We start from the raw sequence: 13107 nt of genomic DNA on the forward strand, positions 1-13107 counted from the left end.
CTTTCGTCGCGATGACCACCGATCAAGACAATAAATGTGTTTGTACCTTTGTTCAAAATTCTGTGTCATGTCTCTGTCGTGTGCTAAACAGCTTCGCTCTTCATCCGCCTTCACATTGTGGAATGGCTCATGATTTTTCAAGAACTTTACAGCTGGGAGAGTGTGTTACAGAATGGCAAATTTCTTGACATGCAATTGCATATGCCCTCTCTGCTAAAGTTTATTGTGGGGGGGGGTTAGGTTGCAGACTGCAGACCCAGTCAAGCTGCATTCTTGTAAACATGGATGCCATATAAATTTTATTTCATTTGACTTTGAAGAGAATGTCTGGCAGGCTCACTAATTTTTTTACAGCGAAGCTGTCTATGGCTAGGTTCTGGCAGATTGTCTCCGGGGTCAGACCGAGTGTAGACCAACAGTTTTGTACAGTTGATGCTGCAGACGCCGACGCTGCATGCGCACGCCTTCCCCGTATAAAAGGTACAAAGTAAATAACCAAAATGAAGTGTTGAGCACGCGTGCAAGCTTCCATTTGCTTTAGGCTTTTGCTTTAAAACAGTTACTACTGCAGACGCCGGCGCCGCACGCGCATGCCTTTTCCACATGTGGCGTCTCTCTCCCCCCTGATATTGCGCAATACCGCGCGCTCTTGCCGGCCACCTGCCGTAGATCGCGCCACTGTCCTTATCAGTTGGACTTCAGACTTCACATGGGTCGCACCCCTGTTGTACGTTCCGAAGAGGAGCAGCGGGAGTATGAGGAGCGTCAATTCGCCCAGAAGCGAGAATAGGCACGCCGCCAACGTGAAATCGCCGTTGCCGCTGCTCCCAGCTTCGACGTAGCAAATCTGACCAGAGTGCCAGCTGGACTTACCCCTTCATAAAATAGAAGGGCTCTCAATTTTTTTTTTTTTTTTTTATCTTGTGCAATTAGGAGGCTGCCATTGAAAGTGCAAGTTGGTAGAATCTGCTTATGTGTGGCACCCACCTCGGGTGCTAAAGCGTAGCACTCGATGCTAGCCTGTGTGAGTAAATTGCAAGAAATCACCGATGTCATGTTTTAGCCAACTCGCGTAGTGTTCTTTACAAAGCGGGACCTTGGGTTGAACGTGTGCCACCTTCTGTTACAGGAGCAGTTGTACAGGTGGAATTGTACAGATGACAGGAAGTTTGAAAACTTCCTACCACGAGTATGGTGCATGCTGAAGAGATACCAGGTACCATTGCACTTTTGCAATCTATTGAACCAGTAAGGTTATTTTTATCTGGTTCTGTACATTTGAGTTTTGTCAAAAATTTTCATGATGCATTGCAAAGGTCAGTTGAATAACCAAAGCACTGGGACCAGTGAGGGTATTGGCGACTGGAGTGAAATTGACACCGCATAGCGGCAATGCCGAGAACTTCTAAAGGCTCGTTCATGCAGTTGCCTTTGACTGCGTCTGACTGCGTTCAGACTGCTTGTGTCGGGCTGTTGCTATGGCGGCCCTTACACGAGCCAATGGGAGGTGCTGTGCTGGATGAAGCAACGCATTCGACGTAACCGTGTGAATGAGCCTTGAGAGAAGGTTGTTTCGCCTTTGTCGTCTGCTTTTGCTACTTGGTTCTCGTAGGCAGCATAGCTCTACAGTCGAGCCCAGTTATATCACACTCGGGTATTTTGAATTATTCTTTATATCAAACAGTTCAAACATCCCCTTGAAAATCACAGGTAATACTATAGGAGCTTTGTCTTTTTGTATCGAACTCCCATGGTGGGGATACTTGATGTAGCGAACGACGCCCGGCTGCGATTTGGTTGCACCGGTGGCGAGCACGGCGAGCACATCGCTTGCGTTGCGGGGCTGGCAGATTGCCAAGTCAGCATACACGCGGTACGATACGCAACGAAAGAGCAGTTGTGTGAAAAAAAAAAGAAACAATGAACCGTAAATAAACACGCAAAAAAAGTGAAGGATGGCAAAAGCAAGGGGAAGAGTACACGCGCGCGCATGTAGAAAGAACGGGGAGTGCCAGCTGTGGGAACAGTAACCTGCGCCTTTTCCTCGAACACTGCTGATTCTGCGCGACTCCCTAACCCCAAAATAAAATTAAAAAAAAGGGGGGGGCTTGAGGTAACACAAGAAATCTAAGGTGTTTTGCGTGCTGAACAATGAAAACGACCTCCTTCGTTCACCATTTTCCCTGACCTGTGTTCTCCCTATAGTTCACTGGAGTTGCCAATATGCTATCCCTTAGTGTTCTAGAAAAACATAGCATGTTTCTTAACTGTTGTTAACACCTACCTTTAATCGGTAACAGGGCAAGTTTTCAAAAATCTAGAGTAGTGCCTACTTGTGGTGTCCTTGATTGCTGAGGTTAGCTGATAACTGAATTGCAAATGTAAAAACTTTAACTAAATTATCTTCTCACACGAAGTCTTTCATTTCCAAAATTATTTTATATTCCATTTTTATGTTTGATTTTAGAGTAAATATGTAGTATATGTAGTCAGTCTTGGTATATTATTTAAAAATAAAATATTTCAAGTTTGTGCTTCGGTGGCTTAGTTACGATTCTTTCAAAGTGTGGTAGACATCATTATAATCCTTTTGTACCCATGGAAGTCTTCCGGGTTTGTCACACCACTTTGTAACACATCCTTCATGTGTACCGGTTTGAATGAAAAAGATGTGATGTTTGACATCCACTATCATGGGCACAGGACTTACACCAAAACCAACTTTGCTAGGGTTGAGAAGCATGCTCTTGCACTGTGCCACAGGTGGTCCTGCAACTCCAGTGTGACATATGAAGCTTGTGTTGGTGTATAGACCCTTTCCTCAAGGGCGCCGCCATCTTGAATTGTCGTCACTTCCAGTATGGACGAAAACATTGTTTTGTCGTCGCCACGCCAGTAGAAGACACTTAGGATATAAGCGTAACCGTCACACATTATCGTTTTGCCTCCCCCTTATTTTTTTACTAGTTACAGGTTAAAACGTTTTAGTATTTTTTCAATGCCCATACCGGATACGCCTATTATGTGAATGGGGACGAGAGTACACAGAAAAGGTCTATAGATGTGCCTTACACCCTAAAAAATATGATGCCGTATTTGCCCGAGTAAAAACTGCACTGTTTGTGAACAAGGCCCACACTTATACTTTCCCACATAGCAAACAAACAGCCAATCATTGCATTCTACATAAGAAACATAGCAAATAACAAGGTCACAAAAAATGCAACTTTCGCAGAGTTTTGCACAAAAACATTACCTCCGTCCCATAAGTCGCTGGACTCCTTTTGGGAATCGCAATGATTGGCTACTTGTGTACTCCGTGAGAAAGTGGAGATGTTTATAAGCGATGTGTCTTTTACTTGAGTAAATGTGGTACTTTGTTGGCAGAGTTAAGGCGCCTACTTGGTGTGTCGAGTTTGTCAGTAGAACTTTGTTGATATATTTTCAGGGGACCACGGTAAAAAGAATGTGCATGAGCAGGGGAAACGTAACAACCAATAACGCTCTTGGGGAGGTTGTAGATGAGGGTGCAACTAGCACTCGACAGTTTATTTTATGTATGTTATCTTTCTTTGGTCTTGGTCCAGATCGGAAGGTCGAAAGAAACTACTCACATTGGTAAAAGAAGATAAAAGTGACGTTTAATACTTAGTGCGATTGGGGTGGCCACACAGGCTGAGTTCACGTTCTTCTGTCGCCACACAGGCTGAGGTTTTTGTTTACCGTCGCCACACAGGTGTTACGGCGCAGCGAGATGCACGCTGCGCCGTAGGTTGAGAGAGTCTGCTCTGTGGAGGCTCCCCTGGTAACAGCCGTCTACGTGTAACTTGATCCGTGGGAGCGGCCTCGGTCCCTCGCTCGGCGGTTGGACTTCGCACGGGAGTGCTTAAACGCATAGTCGCGGTATATGCTTGAGCGCGCCGCCGGATACTAGCAATATATGTGTCGCTTACTTGTGGGAAAGGTCTACATGTAGGCTTTTGCAGCTTTGGAGAAGAGTCATACTTATTCAAGTCTTCTAAGTGTGAGAAAATTATTTCCGAGCCCATCGAGCTAACCTAGATGCTCCCCCACACGTGGGCCACTGTTCCTAGCGCAATGGTGTAAAGCGGTGAAGTTTGACTCCCGCGCTGGTGCAGAACGGTGAAGCTCGACGCATGCGCCAAAGCGAAGCCGTGAAGCTTGTCGTGAGCTTCACGTCTTTGCACGAGTTCCATGACGTGAAGGCACGTGGTTGACATCATAATCGTGTGATCTGATCAGAAGTAGGACACTGTGGCTTTGTCTTATCACAGCAGCCACCAACCAAACTGTTTTGTGATTTTTTAACTCATTGTTCGTAACAGGGGTGACGTCATCTTCTGTCAAATGTTTGCACAAAACGTCATCTTCACGCCAGCACAGTCGTAAGTGACTTTTAGCTAGGATGACTAGAGATGCTGTCAAATGTTTGCACAAAATTCTCCCTAAAAACTAGAGCTTCGGTTTGCCACAGTACCGCAATGGCCAGTGTGATAGGAAACTATAGTTTCTGACAAGACCAGGAAACGTTGCTAACAGGACAAGACGCATACAATGTCTCTTTTGGAAGCCCAGCCTCTGGCACGTGCTCATTGCCTTCTGTCCTGTTTTGGCTGCGCGTGCTTTTTCAAAGGTCACGCTCCTGGTGGGACAGCTGAAAAACCTCCTTGGCATTTGGATCAGTGGCTATTGCAACCAAGGGCACAACTCAAGTTTGCACTTGTGCTGTAGAAGGAGATGAAAAGATAGTTAGGCTATTGACAATTCCTGATTCCTTTTCAAGCGTAGTCCAGGGTCATGCCTGTCCGAGCAAAGAGTACAGTGCATAGAGGCAAAAATGAGGTGGAGCAAGAGGGAGAGGGGCAGCTGTGGCTAGGCGGCTGAACGCACAACGTCGGCTTCGTTGGGGGGAGGGGGGGGGTGGGCAGTTTGTGGGCATAGCAGCCTGGAAAGCAAACAACAAACAGAAAAATATGATACAAATATCCCCATGGAAGTTCAACGGGACCGGCAGTCGTTAATGTAGCGACCAGGAACATGTCTAAATGGAAGACATATCGACGAGGTTCTACTGAACTCCCGTAGTACTCGCAAGACTGCTGGTTGCATACTAAGCATACCAAACTACAACAAAAGTTAAGTTTGTCGCATACCAGAGCAATTTGGGGCTGCACAAGTTTGTGCGAAATCGCTTACCTGCTTCGCACCTGTTTTGAGTGAAGACAGAAAATAAGCATGACTGCTTACGAACACCAATGTATGCTGCCAGTTTTTGTCAGTATCAGTTGACAAGTGGCTGCGAAGTGTCATGAGCTGCATTTCTGTTGTTCTTTCGCAGACCTACCTGGGCCTCTCGTCAAACGAGGGCCACGGCACACAGAACTCTCTGCCTGTCTCTGTGTTTGAGTGTCTCCACAAGCATTTTGGCGTCACCTTCGAAGGCTTCGCATCTCCTTTGAACTGCTACTTCAGGCAGTACTGCTCCGCATTCCCCGACACAGACAGCTTCTTTGGATCTCGAGGGTGAGTGTTTTTCCCTTGGGCTGCATCGTCTACCTATTCGTGTGCGATGGATGCGGCGGGAAGATTTAGTTCCACTCTCTGTTCTAAGAAAATGAAAACAAGGTCCTATCAGAGTGGAGAGGCTGAAATTCATCTGTCACTTCAACAATTAATCGTGCTCCTAATTAACAGGTGCATTCTGGGAATGTGAATATAGTAACACTTCCTTTTATGAGCTAGGGGGACTGAGTAAAATAGCTCACTGGAAGTGAAACTTAATTAACTAATAGTTTACTATAGCAAAAAATTACAAGAAATTTTTGTATGTTTCATAGTTATCAAACCCTTGCTTACTAAGGGAATTCACTCAGTTGAGGCCTTTTTCTAGTGCCAGTAGAGTGACTTTCTCTCCTGATGACAAGAAGCATCAGCAATTAAATTATCTAAAATAAAAAGCCTTCCTCAGGTCAAATAGCAAAAGATTATCTTGTATAATATGAGCCTGTTTAATAAAACAAATGCTATAGGCGATAATGCTCTGTATTGTGCAGAATCCTGGTGCTGCCTAAAGAAAAGTGGTTTATTACGGTAGTTTCTAGTGATGGACCAAATCTGCCGAACTTCAGATTTGGCGAAGTTTGGCATATGCCGAACTTTTGAAGGAAAGTTCAACAAAGGATCGGCAAGACTTTGACAAACGCCTGCGCACGTGTGAGAACGCGACGGGGCCGCGGAGCCATGGATTTGCAAATGGATGCCGTGCGGTTGTGCGGTTACCATCGTACAGTGCTACCAGCGGTTACGTTCAGGTGCTGAGTATAGGTTCACTGTGTGTTTTTCAGCCTTTGTGAGTGTGGTTTTCGTAAATATTTTCTGCCTCAAGAACAGAAGATCGGCCAGTGACGCAGTCTATTGTGCAGGTGACAAATGATGCGGTACAGTCCGGATAATATGATTTTCATTTGATATTTCCAGTGATGCACGAGGTAGTTGCAACATTGACTGACAAGGTTTTTAAAGCACTCGTCGCCATTGTAGCAATCCTGTTCTCGGCTCACAAGTAGTTTGTGCCAAAACAAAATATTATTGCTTTTTAATTAGCATTATTTCACGGTTTTCATCTGACCACATAAAATTAAACACAAACTGTCATGCTCGACATTGCACATCCAACATTCCTAACTCCTAAACGTCCGCATGTGTCCTAACATCAGAAACCAGAATTTTAAAAGTTATTAACGATATGTTGCGAATATGAGACGTACAACTTTCATGCAAAGCTAAAATTACTCAAATTCAAAAGAAAAAAAAAAAAAGTGCATATTTACAATTACATTGTTATCTCTTCTGGTGAAGGCTCAGCAGCCATTGCACTCATTTTCGTGCACGAAACGGTGACTCGCAGAGTAAGGAAGAACACAGTGCTATTGCCTTTATTTCAACAATGTACAAACACACTTGCAGGCTTGCGCTGATAAGGCCCCAAACCGAAACTCGCGTATCGTGACTGCATCCGCTACACCGCTACCACCCAACCTCATTGTCACACCACTTCTGGAAAAAGTCACTGTAAATTGCCAGTAAACACACAAGAATGACACTGATACATTTATCTTGTAGAGTATCACCTTATTTAGTAACAACTCTGTCAATATGCTGTGGGGGTCCGCGAGGCCCTGCCACATTATTTAAAGTGAGGACATAGAACGAGACAAGCGAACGACGTGTCTGCCTGTGATGGCGGCTTCAGAGCATTCTCTTGCACGCGCTCTCCGAGGCGCGTGCGCGTGCTGCGCCTCGAGCCATCTCTTTTATTTTCATGAGAAGAATGGATCTGTGGGTGCGTTGCACCCTACAGATATGCCCCCCCTTAGCGAGGAGCCCCAACGAGCAATTAAAGAAAACGAAAAGAACAACGACAACACACAATTAGGGCGCTAGCTCTGGCCATGAGTTTGTCCAATGAACTTGAGCAGACTTCCTGCGAGACTTCGGACTTTCCTCGCGCGTCTCGCATGTGATGAGGTTCACGGGTGCGTGCTCGAGATGGGCTGGCTTTAGACGCTCGAGAGCGATGGTGTCTCGTCGTCCATTGATCTGTACAACGAAGCCACTTGGCTTCTTTTCCAGAACCGGGAACGGTTCCATATAGTGTGGTTGGAGCGGTTTCCGTCTGGCTGTTTGGCGCACGAACACATGCGTTGCACTGTACAAGTCCTGAGAGACGTAAGGAGTCTTGGCAGATACCGCGCGCGTAGGAACTGGTCGTAGGTCTGCAAAAAACCTCCTTCAGCTTTGTGGCGTAGTCTTCTGGCCTCGTGTTTGGAGACGGGTCGACCTCGAAAAAGTCCGATGGTAATCGGAGGGCCGTCCCATAGACGAGTTCAGAGGTTGCACAGCCGAGGTCCTGCTTCAACGCTGTTCGAACTCCGAGTAAGACGAGTGGAAGCTGTTGTACCCATTCCTTGGAGTTCGCGTGGGCCATGAGCGCGGACTTGAGGTGTCGGTGGAAATTTTCCACCAGGCCGTTACACTGCGGATGGTATGCAGTTGTCCGAGATCTCGTCATGCCTAGGATTCGGGACAACTCGGTGAACAAGTTGGATTCGAATTGACGCCCTCTGTCGGTGACGATTTCAGATGGGCATCCGAAGCGCGCCACCCAGGACGAGACGAATGCCTCGGCGACGGTGGCTGCAGTCATGTCGGGCAATGGTGTAGCTTCCGGCCACCTTGTGAAGCGGTCGTTACAGGTCAGGATGTATCGTTGCCCTTGAGATGTCGGAAGGGGCCCGACCAGGTCGATGTGGACCTTTTCGAAACGGGCATCTGGTGGCAGGAAGCTCGTGGATGAAGGCACGGAATGACGGTGAACCTTGGCTCGTTGACATGCCAAGCAGGTCCGCACCCAGTCACGCACGTCGGACTTCAGCCGAGGCCAAACGTAGCGATTGGCCACTAGCTTCTGTGTTGCCTTCACGCCGGGATGCGACAACGAATGAATGGCATCAAAGAGCGGCCTTCGTAGCGCCATCGGAACGAATGGGCGATGCGTTCCTGTGGACGTGTCGCAGACGATGGTGATGCCTCCTGGGAACTCAACATCTTCTAGCTGGAGAGAGTTGTTTGATGTGCGGAGCTGCTGTAGCTCCTCGTCGGATGCCTGATGACGAGCCAGCAACGTGATGTCGAGTTGCGGAGCAGGCGAAGGTACGGCGTCAATTCGGCTCAGTACATCAGCGGGGATGTTTGATTTCCCTTTGATATGCCGGATGTCCGTCTTAAACTCCGACAAGAAGGCCAGCTGGCGGATCTCTCGAGGGGTATAGACAGAGCTTGAGTTGCGGATGGCGTAGGTGAGTGGTTTATGGTCCGTCCAGATGACGAAGGGGCGACCTTCGACAAAGTGTCGAAAGTGCCGGACGGCCAAGTACGCTGCGAGCAGTTCTCTTCCAAAGACGCTGTAGCGGGTCTGGGCGGGCTTTAACTTCTTGGAAAAGAAAGCTAGGGGCTGCCATTCACCGTCCACCTGTTGTTGTAGGACCGCCTCAACAGCCGTAGCTGAAGCATCTGTCATGATCGAGGTTCTGGCATCGTGTTGTGGATGTCGCAGAAGTACAGCGTCTGCAAGTACAGTCTTTACTTCGCAGAAGGCTTGCTCCGCGTCTTCACTCCAAGGCAGGTTGGTAGTGGCACGTGCAGTCTTGGCTAGTAGAAAATCAAGAGGCTGGAGTAGCCTCGCGCAGTTCGGAATGAACCGGCGGTAAAAATTTACCAGGCCGAGGAACTGGCGAAGCTTTGTGATCGAGCTAGGTCTTGGAAAGTCCCTGATCACTTGCACTTTCGACGGCAAAGGTCTGATGCCGTGTCGGTCCAGTCGATGTCCCAGAAACTCGAGTTCTGATCTCCCGAACTCACTTTTTGCGGCGTTGATGATGATGCCGTGGTCTGAGAGTCTTTGGAAAAGAAGACGGAGGTGGTTGGTGTGCTCCTCCGTTGTCGAGCTAGCGACCAACAAGTCGTCAACGTAGGCAAATACCAAATACGGGTTACCAAATATGTGGGGGGCCGCGAGGCCCTGCCACGTTATTTAAAGTGAGGACATAGAACGAGACAAGCGAACGACTTGTCTGCCTGTGATGGCGGCTTCAGAGCATTCTCTTGCACGCGCTCTCCGAGGCGCGTGCGCGTGCTGCGCCTCGAGCCATCTCTTTTATTTTCATGAGAAGAATGGATCTGTGGGTGCGTTGCACCCTACAATGCATTTTAAAAAAATCGAAAACTCTTTTCTGCCTGGAAAAACGAAATATGAACTTTTAGGTCTGGCGACAATGTATTTCTGCCGAATCTTTGCTGAATCTTTTCCGAATCTTTAGAAAAGCTCGGCAATGATTCGGCTTTGCTGAATCCTAAGATTCGGTGCCGAAGTTTTGATTCGGCAAAAGTTTGGCCCGTCACTAGTAGTTTCCTTGCTTGTACTGGAACTCATCAGCTCTTTAAATTCTAATCCTGGCCCTCTACTTTCTGCATTTGTTCACTTATTACAGTCTAAGCTTGTTATAACAGACCTTGATTGTGACCAAGATTTCGGTCTGTTGTAAAAGGAGTATATAAGTTGTACGTAGATATGAAGTTGAGTCAATGGTATGTGGAGGAAAACCAACCAAACTACACAAATCGGTATGTTATATCCAAATGTCTGTTGTAACCGGGTCTGTTGTAATGAGCTTATACTGTATAGAGAGCATTCAAAACTCACTGACTTGTGCCGTTTTTTTTTTCTTTCTCTTCCTTTGAGCTAAGCTGTCGCAGACATTACCTTATGCTCTTTTCTGCCTCAGATCCATCTTGAAGTTCTTCCCGGTGGCTGGTTCCTTTGAGGTTAACCCGCCGTTCTCAGAAGAGCTCATGGATGCCACAGTCAATCACCTTGAGGTTTGTGGATAACTTGTTGCTGAAAAACTTGAAACCTCCTTTTTTGAGTTTTTTTATCTCGAGGTTAACGGGCCTTAGCTTATGGTTTAAGGATTTAGAACTTTTGTGATTGAAGTGTGTAGATATTCCTTTGTGTTTTCCCAAAGTTCAAGACGGGGACTTGAAGCCCGACGACCGAACCCAACATTCTGTAAGGCTTTCCTCCTCTCACGTCTTTGAGCGAGGGAAGCGGAGGATAAAAAGAGGGGACTAAAAAAAGTCACGCATGAGTCCGCACTGGCCGTTTGGATGGTAAGTTGGTTCATTGTGCGAGCACAGGAATGGAACTAAGCTGGCAAAAAGGTGCGCCCACAAGGGACACGTCAGAATCTGTGTATTGGAGGATTAGCGAAGAATCCTCCAGGTCTAAAGTCCGGGACCAGGAAAAAAGAACCAAGTTTGTTTCTTGTACTGCTTGGTACATCTTCACTGGGTGCTTCTTTGATCAGCGCAATTTTTAATCAACGTGAATTGACGTCTTTTAAATAACTGCTTCCCCTGTCGAATGCCTGGATTGGAATGCATTGGTAGGAAAATTTGAGGGCTACAAGGAAGGAAGAGTGAAGAAGCTTCTTTGTACGAACTTCGGGGCGAATGATAAGCTGCAGATAAGCCACAATGTGTAGAGTGGCACTAGTCCATAGACCTACTTCACAAGGGAGTCGCCATCTTGAAATATCATCACTTCCAGTATGGGTGAAGCCATTGTTTTGCCGTCGCCTCACCAATAGAATAAATTTATGATATAAGCTTAACCATTGCTCAGTCTCGTTTTGTCACCCCTTTATTTTTTTACTATTTACAGGTTGAAATGTTTTATTATTTTTTCATCGCCCGTACCAAATATGCCTACCAGGTGGCTGGGGGCGAGAGTAAGCAATAAAGGTCTATACTATACTGCGTACAAGTTACATTCCGTTCACTCACTGGCCACTGCATCTAGGAAGCAGGATGTAACTGTCTTCTCGGGAAGCAGTAGCTTATTTCGCTCGAGCACGCAATCACATGTTTTTATACTCACAACTTCCGAACCAGCGTCTGCATGGGGCTGCGCATGTGCAGACAATATTTTTCAAAAGTCGTGGATATCTCCTCAATAAAACGAAAGGAAGTACCAAAAAACAAAAGAATGGCTTCCAATCGCATTTAGCAACGTTCCCCCCTCTCTTTTTTCCGCTTCCCTCGGAAAAAAAAGAAGAAAAAATGCAAGGGGAGCATTAGAAGAAACACCAGTGCAGGGCACACTGACTGAAGACCTGCACTAAGGCCAAGAGCACTGTAACTCGAGCATTCAAGGCCGCTTGTCGATCATGTTGGCGTTGCTCTTTTGTATCGTAATCCCTTTTTTTCTTCTAGTTAAAGTCTATGGTTTAGCTGCCGTGGGCTTAGCTGTGCAGGGGTAGGGCTCTGGGGTAGGGGACGAGTGTGTGTGTGTGTGGGGGGGTTTGGGGGGGGGGGGGGAAACAAGCAGTGGAAAGGGTAGAAGGAAGGAGAGGAGGAAGCGAGGAAAAAGTGGAAAGCGCGAAACGGTCGTCAGCCCTTAAGCCGAAACCCAAAACCAAATTTATTCATGACTAACTTTTTTCGAGAACCAAAAGAAAACCATTATTTATATTTGACATTGCTTTCAAATCAGGAGACACCTTTCTGAGGCAACTCGGTCAATGCTTCATATGTGCACTTTTTCCTTTCTCTGAGTTGCCACAGAATGCTGTCTGTCAGTATCATTTGTGTGTATTGTGTGTATGTGTGTGTGTGTGTGGGGGGGGGGGTCATACTGAAATATTATAATTATGCTGCTCTGAAATTAAAACGAGATGGCTTTAAATGTGTTAAAAAAAATTTGTGGATGTGGTTTTGTTGTTTTGCAGCGGCTACTCACCGAGTCGCAAGAATCACTATCATTCATCGTCTTTTTTCCTGACTTCCGTGATCCTGTGCCGGTGGCCCTCACCAAGCTTGAAGCTAGCAGGTAAGGTTTCCACGATAAAAACAAGTGCAGCATAATTATATAATCTTTCTATTTTACAGTGATTAATGACTGCATCAGCTATAGTTCTCTGTTTAGTCTTTGTCTTGTTCTTGCTGGCACTTGTTTAAAGAGCAGGGATCAAGACCAATATCATTGTTCTTTCTGAAACTATATTTTGTTGGAAATGGTCAAATTCGTATTAGTATACCTATTAAGTACCATATTTACACAATTGTAAGTCGACCCTCGCACATTGCACATCAGCAAAAAAAAAAAAATCTTTAGATGTGCATTTTACTGCGAGCATGTGAGAACGGCAAAGTATCTGTTTCGAAAGCCCAGCCTCCAACACGCGATCGATGCTTTCTGGCGTGCTTTGGCTGCGCATGCACGCGCGAAGTGCATGAAATGCCCAGGCGTTATCGAAACTAGGAAGTTCACGCTGGAGGCGGGACAACTGAAACTGCTCCCTGTCATTCTTACTCCGTCCGTGACTAGACTACGAATCGTCCGCACTGGTGATGTCCTGTCGTCTTCACCGCTACATTCTCGAAGCGCGTCGTCGGCATCGTCCAACGAAATCTCGTACTTCGTAAACGACAGCATCAACCGCATCTTCCGCGCTTGCTCGGCGATCG

At 46.6% G+C, this 13107-nt stretch overlaps 1 protein-coding gene across 2 annotated transcripts in view; it reads left to right on the forward strand.

Annotated features, from left to right (window-relative positions):
* The window catches only part of LOC8031100 (mRNA (2'-O-methyladenosine-N(6)-)-methyltransferase), a 55772-nt gene that overhangs the window by 29492 nt on the left and 13173 nt on the right, over positions 1-13107 (forward strand). For both annotated transcript variants that reach the window (XM_040500241.2, XM_040208279.3), the window contains 4 exons: positions 1130-1216; positions 5360-5544; positions 10365-10458; positions 12369-12469. In XM_040500241.2, the coding sequence (XP_040356175.1) occupies positions 1130-1216; positions 5360-5544; positions 10365-10458; positions 12369-12469 (467 nt within the window). The remainder of the gene's footprint in view (positions 1-1129; positions 1217-5359; positions 5545-10364; positions 10459-12368; positions 12470-13107) is intronic.

Source organism: Ixodes scapularis, unplaced genomic scaffold, assembly GCF_016920785.2.
Source record: "Ixodes scapularis isolate PalLabHiFi unplaced genomic scaffold, ASM1692078v2 PGA_scaffold9__187_contigs__length_104089568, whole genome shotgun sequence".
NCBI classification, from domain to species: domain Eukaryota; kingdom Metazoa; phylum Arthropoda; class Arachnida; order Ixodida; family Ixodidae; genus Ixodes; species Ixodes scapularis.